The 6,983-nt window shown below is 32.9% G+C and overlaps 1 protein-coding gene across 2 annotated transcripts in view; it reads left to right on the top strand.

Annotated features, from left to right (window-relative positions):
• The first annotated feature begins 3,423 nt into the window (after nucleotides 1-3,423).
• LOC104593478 (non-specific lipid transfer protein GPI-anchored 2-like) overlaps nucleotides 3,424-6,983 on the top strand; it is a 28,726-nt gene continuing 25,166 nt past the window's right edge. The window contains exon 1 of one of the 2 annotated variants that reach the window (XM_010253343.3): nucleotides 3,424-3,940. In XM_010253343.3, the coding sequence (XP_010251645.1) occupies nucleotides 3,589-3,940 (352 nt within the window). In that variant the 5' untranslated portion in view covers nucleotides 3,424-3,588. The remainder of the gene's footprint in view (nucleotides 3,941-6,983) is intronic. The other variant, XM_010253344.3, reaches the window with a different exon arrangement.

The raw sequence follows: 6,983 nt of genomic DNA, 5'->3' as shown, positions 1-6,983 counted from the left end.
TAATCCAAGTAAGCTTCTTTGAGTTACACTTTTATAGTATCTTGCTAAAGAAGACGACATGGAAGCACTGTTTGATTCAACTGAATGATCTAAACATTGTCAACACCATTACCACTCTCTCCAAAGTTTTGGATTGCTCGAGGGATCTCAAATAATTAATGAACTATAAAGGCTTAGAAGGTTTAGGAGCAACTCAAAAAAACTTTTGCTACAAGTCCTCAAGGAGGAAAGAAACATTAGGTCCATGGTCTAAGTGTCATATCTTTTAAGTTATTGATGTAATCATTTGTTTGATATGCACAAGCACAACACAAGATGCTCAACAAGACCAAACTCAGTGAATTCAACCTTAGAGACCAATAGCTAGAATAGATTTAGTTCCTACGATTTCGTGGACTTAAAATAAGATCTGAAATGTTGAAAATCATTTTTGAAAGCTAAAGGAAGAATGCCCAAAGCTTTGGATTAATTTTTCCAAGGTTTTTAAGTGTTGGGATGCAAGTACTCAACTACCCTTGGTAGTTGAGGCATGAAATGCCCTGGTAGGCCGGTACTGTTCTATAATGGATTGCTCAAAAATGCATAGGTGACTAGCCTTAATAGTTAAGGCATGAAATGTCCTCGCATTATGTTATAGTCGACTACCTAAAAATAAATAGTTGACTACCTCTAACAAGTTGAGTTTGAAAACACATATCAGTCAACTGATTAGAGGAACTAGTTGATTAGAGGAAAAAAGATTCCTCCCTTTGTTTGATAGGCAACTACTAACTAATTATTGTCATCTATTTTGTTAGATTTTTTTATCATTTGAATACCTAATGACTATTTCTATTTTTGGTATGCTTTCTATCTTGTTGATGGAACCTTGAATCACTTCCATGAATGGTTAAAGTCCTCGAAGAATTAAAAAAAAAATTACTTGCTTTCCATCTTCTATAAATAAGAGAGGTTTTGACTTGAATCAAATAAAGAAGCAAGAAAACAATCTGTTCATACATTGCATATAGTGTATAGTTGTTTTGAGAGGGAAAGTTCACAAGAGTCTTTTTTCTCTCTTGAAGAAATTTTTGAGCTTCAATAGTTCTAAGAGTGAGATAAGTTGAGAAATCATTGTGCTTGTACAATCTCACTAAACTATTGTAAATCTCTTTAGTGAGTTGAGCATCTGAGTTATCTCTAGCAATTGAATAGTTTTTGTTGTATCATACTATATCTGCCTATTGAGAAGTTTTTTGTCCTGCTATATTTTGTGCTATATTATAACATCACTTGAATGAATGAAGTTTGTTCCACCACTAATGGTTTGATTGGAACCTGAAATTTCAATCAGGGTTTGGTAGAGACCTTGAAGATCAACCATATTAGGTTTGGCAGACACCCATGAAGTTCTATTGAATGAGTGTAGTACATGTAAGAAAGTTTTTAAAAGGATAAAGGTGTAACTGAGACATAATGGCCCAAAAAAGTGAGGCATAAGCCTCAAGGAGTTGTAAGGTATAAGGCTAAAAAATTAATTAAATTTTATAAATGATAAAAGTTAAGAATGATGGAAGGTACATATATCCATAAAATAGAAGTTTATAAGAAATAAGTATTAACTTTTAAGCATTAAATAAAATAATAATTAATCATCTAACAATTATAAGCATTTTATGTTTCGGTTTCAAAATGCAATCTTATGAAATTACACATGAAGAATCATCCATATAATTGATATTAGATTTATGGTCATCTAATAGATGGGGAGAAAAGAAACAACTTAGTTGATTTGATCTATGCAAAAAAAAAAAAATAATAATAATAATAAAAAGAAAATAAATTCATTAGGAAAAGAAATGAGAAAAATAACAAATTTGGGATGTTAGAAAAGAACAATAGAAACAATCCCACTTGATTTATCTAAGAGAAACTAATAACTTGATTTGCCCGATTGGTTTTTCATTGTTACTTTTTTATTTGGCCCATAATTATTAAAGTGCTTCTTCGATATATTTTGAAGTTTGAACTATAAAAATGCATAAAAATGTGTTTTTTTTTTTGCATTAAATCGCTAAATAATGTCGATACTTGAGGCTTATACCTTTTTATGCTTGACACCTTGAGGCTTATGCCTCATTATAACAATGGCTTAAGCTTCAAACCAAAGTTGTAAGGCTTAAGCCTTGAGACAATACCAACCGAGGGGTCACTCGTTGATTTACTCCAACATTGACGTGGAATCGATTCTTGCAACCAATGAAATTGGGCAAAACGCTGGGGGGGGGGGATATTAGTGGTTTGTGGCACCAAATACCAAAATAAGAAAAGCAAGGCAAAATCTGTTTGCCTCACCTCAAGGCTTAAGCTTCTTAAAATATTACTCATAAGTTTATCCAAGGTTGTAAGAACCTTGAAAAACCTATGCTTGTAAAAGGTTTTGCTGGTGGTAAGGTTTTCCAAACCTTTGTGTATGCACTTTTCATTGCTTTTCTTGTTCTTTATTTTCTACTTTACTTTCAAGTTTTTGTAATTGCTTTATTTCTAATTGTTACTAACATCTTAGTAATTGCCTAAACTTGAATATCTAGCTATCTTATGGCCTGCTCTTTACCCTTGCCTAATTTTCTTTTCAACTACAATATATAGATATCTTGGTGCTGTTATACATCGAGTTACTAACATCACTAACATTTTACTAATTGCACTAACATTTATTTTCTAGCTACAATAAGTTTTGAGCAGTTATTTGGATTTACTGTTCATTTTTTAGTTAACTAATTTTATGTTCTCTAAGCCTTTTATTCCATTATAACTTATTCTATTTATCAAAAAGCTTAGATTTAGTTTTTGGAAATTTTTTTTAAGTCATATCCATTTATCTCCCCTATTGGAAGGAAAAAACATATAGAAATGAAATAAAATGCAAAGAAGGGAAAAAAAAACAAAGAGAGGGTGAATAACATGAAAAGCATTATTTTATATTCCAGGTTTTTTTATATATTAATTGAATAACAAAGTATTAATACAAACTCAAGGGTGGCCAATACCATCACATGCAAGATTTAGCAAAAGATTTTGCCCGTTGGGCAATAGTATTGGCAGCTTGATTCTTAGTTGATTATTGTTATTTTTTAATAATAAATAAATACTCGGTGGTGTCCAGCTACTACATTCAAATCAGCCTCCATAAGATTGCCCCTACACTACAGTACATCACTGCAACATCTCCCGATGACATCATTTCAGATATTATCATCGGGAGATATTTTCAATACACGGCCGAAATGTGCTGATTTGATCTCCCATGGAAATTTCTTACGAGAACCCAATTGGCCGAATGTAAATCCCAAGTGAGTACTGAGTACTAAGAATTTAGTATCGGTAGGTGGTCGGTTCATTTCATTGTAGGGGCTTACAGGCAACCGGCTGGAACGGCATCGTCTTATTTATAACGTAGCCAACTGCCCATCGCTTTGTTCACTCCTTGGGTAGGTTGCCTGTCACTGTCTGACCTTCATTGAACCCTATATCATCGTTTACCCGTCTCCCCTTGCCAAGTAGTAGTAAGTCTCAGAAACTCCAAGCGAAAGAGAAAGGAAGAGTGAAATGGGGAGTACTGGAATCAGGGTTTCCGGCGTAGTGGTGGTGGTAGCGGCGATGGTCGTCCTGATGGCATTTTCCGAGGTGAGGGCTCAGGCGCCAGCCCCGGCGCCGGACTGCTTAACGAAACTGTTGAATTTGTCGGACTGTTTGACGTTCGTGGAAGCCGGAAGCAATCTGACAAAGCCGGAGAAGAACTGCTGCCCTTCGCTTGCAGGGCTGGTGGAGAGCAGTCCGGAATGCTTGTGCCAGCTTTTGGGTAATGCCAATAGCTTTGGAATTCCAGTCGACGTTAGCAAGGCTTTGAAGCTTCCTTCCGCTTGCGGTGTCAGTACTCCCGATCCTAGCTTGTGCTCAGGTAAGCCTTGTCTCAAATCTTCAATTCATGATTTGGGGGGGCTTTCCCGTGGCGGCTTTCGGCTTTATGAATGAGCCCCACGACAGACCGGAAAGCCCAACCAAAGCTTCGGGGAGAACCTGTTTTGGTGGATTCTCCAAAGCAGCTCAACCAAAGCTTGTTTCGGTCGTTAGCCACTTCATTAGCTTAAGTTTGTGTTTCTTAATTCTTATATTGCACCCTAGTGCAAGTTAGCCGCGCTGCCTATAAGTTTGCTTTGATACGCCGGTGATAAGTGCGCATTGTCATAATGGCACCGCCATCACCGGCCGATGGGAGGTTGAGCTGTGCTGTCGTTGTCGAATTCCACATATGGGATGTGCTGTGGGGCACTTGTGCGGCGCCCACTCTCGTCGTTGTCTTATTTTGCCCTTTTAAAAAGATATTATTATTTTATTTACAGAAATTTGCGATTTTATTTATGTTAAATAAAATCATATCCTGAGTTTTTTAAATGTACTTGAAAGAGAGTTGGATCCTGAGTTTTTAGGGTAAATTAATGAAACCTAACATTCCTCAAGCGGCATGAAAATGCTCAAATAACTATGTAGTTAGTTTTGATCAAAATGTTTATTTCATAAATTTTCTCTTTGCATCAATCACTATTCCAAACCTTTTTATCTCTTTTGGGAAATTGATTTATTTTCAAAAAAATTCCCTTCGTATCAATCACTCAAAGGTAAATTCTCTTTTTTTTTTGTTATTCATAAATTTGTAAAAAGTTTACTTGCAAGAGGTTTCAGCAATAATTTACCCATATTTTATTGTTGTGTGGGATTCACTACAAGATCATTCAGGTCATTTAGGGACATAGGTCATGTTGGAAGGGATATGTATATATTTTACTTGCAGGCGATCTGATTCTCCTTTCCTTAAAAGCATTAACAGCCATTTGCATGTGACATCAATTAGTTTTCACGAAATTGGTCCTCACAACACTTGTAGCCCAGCATTAAAACATCTTAGTACTTCTATATTTTTATTTATGGAAATGTTTCCAATGCATGGCTTCAAGTGTTGTCACTAATGACGGTGTGAGTACAAGTTTTGTAAGAGAAAATGTGGGTTCCATCAATTGACCCATTTAAGAGTTTGGATAATCTACCAAATGAAGTGGTTCTGTGTGGTGTACCGGTCAAGAAAAATTGAAATAAAAGGAATCATATGACATTCCAAATGGGCATATTATTATCTTTAGTTCATGGATATATTTTATATAAATAGTTTGATAATTTAGATGCTTTTAAATCAAAATGGATGATGTGATAGGTCTCTTGTCAATTTTTCAAAAACAAAAATAATAGTTTTAATTAGTGTTTTCAACCTGTCGTTGCCCCGACTGGTTGAACCAGTTGAACCATCACCCGGTCATGATTCCAGGTCCAACTAGAGTAAAATCCAGAGAGGAAGGTAAAAAACCGTCTGACCTGGATGGTTGGACCGTTAACCCGTTCGACCCGGTGGCTGGGTCATGAGTTGCACGCTAAGTGTGTATGCAAACTTTCGGAGCCTATAACTTTGCATTCTGATGTTTGACTGAGGTGATTTATTTTTATTTTGGGTAAATTTTTGAGATCTATGCATCGCAAGGCGCCCTTGCTATTTTTGCCAAAAAATCCCTTTTTTGGCATCAAATTGCAAACTTTAATATTTTTTACAAATAAAAAATTTAAAACTGAATTAAAAATATAATTTAAATATAAAATAATACGTACATTACATGTGGAACATATACATTATTACATATCTATACACATATATGTTTGAATTTCTGTATGGCTGATGTGGCACGGCCTAACCCGTTCGACTCGGATGGTCGAATCAGTGACTTGTGACCCAGAGGTAAAAACAGTTTGGCCTCCAGATCGGTTTTTAAAACATTGAATTTAATCAAATGAAACTCTCAATACACAAATTTTGCTTATCAAGAGTATGAGAACCATGATTTTGTCTAGCTGATTGAATCACAAATAAGTTGTAATGAAAGCATTAATTTTCCTATGTTGTCATTAATTATTAGATTCAACTAAATTACCAAAATTATGAAAATTGATTTACATAAATGACCAAAATTAATTTCACAAATAAGAAAATTACAATAATTAAATTACCAACATTACCAAAACGTTTATCAAAAATTAAAATTTTTAGGAAAATTAATATACGAAATTACCAAAATTTATATAACAAAATGAATCACAAATTTGTTTTCCAATATAACCAAATTAATCACCATTCACCAAAATTAACAAAATTAGTGTACAAAAATTATCAATATTACTTCACTTTTGAAAATTAACAAAGATAATAATTTCCTAAGATTATTCATTCATCAATTAGAAAAATAATAATTGTTAGTTAGTTGTTAACTTACCAAAATAAATCAAAATTAATTTGTGGGAATATACCAAACTTTAACAAAATTTCCAAAACTAATTTATCTAAATTGCCAAAATTAATTTCCCAAATAACCAAAATTACAATAATTAAAGTACCAAAAGTTACCAACATTACCAAAATTTATTTACAAAAAATTAAATTTTTAAGGAAAATTAATATACGAAATTACCAAAATTAAAATAATAGAATGGATCACAAATTCAATTACCCATATAACAAAATTAATCACCAAAATTAGAAAAATTAGCAAAATTGCTTCAGTTTCATAAATTAATATTTTACGAAAAAAAATCAACAAAATTACCAAAATTAATAATTTCCCAAAATTACCAAATTATTCATTAATAAATTAGAAAATAATAATAATTTTTGGTTAGTTGTTAATTTACCAAAGTAAATCAAAATTAATTTAGTGAAATTAATTTTTGGGAATATACCAAAATTGACAAAATTAATTATGAAATTTACTAAAAATAATTTACACTAATTGATTATCTCTAATTTGATTTACCAAAATTAAATAAATTAATAAAATTACTGTTTGATAATTTTTGGTATTTTATCTAAATGTTATTAATTTACCAAAGTTACCAAAACAAATTAC

This window comes from Nelumbo nucifera, chromosome 7 (assembly GCF_055504915.1).
Source record: "Nelumbo nucifera cultivar China Antique chromosome 7, China Antique-T2T, whole genome shotgun sequence".
Taxonomy (NCBI): domain Eukaryota; kingdom Viridiplantae; phylum Streptophyta; class Magnoliopsida; order Proteales; family Nelumbonaceae; genus Nelumbo; species Nelumbo nucifera.
This window is presented reverse-complemented; position numbering and strand designations above follow the sequence as displayed.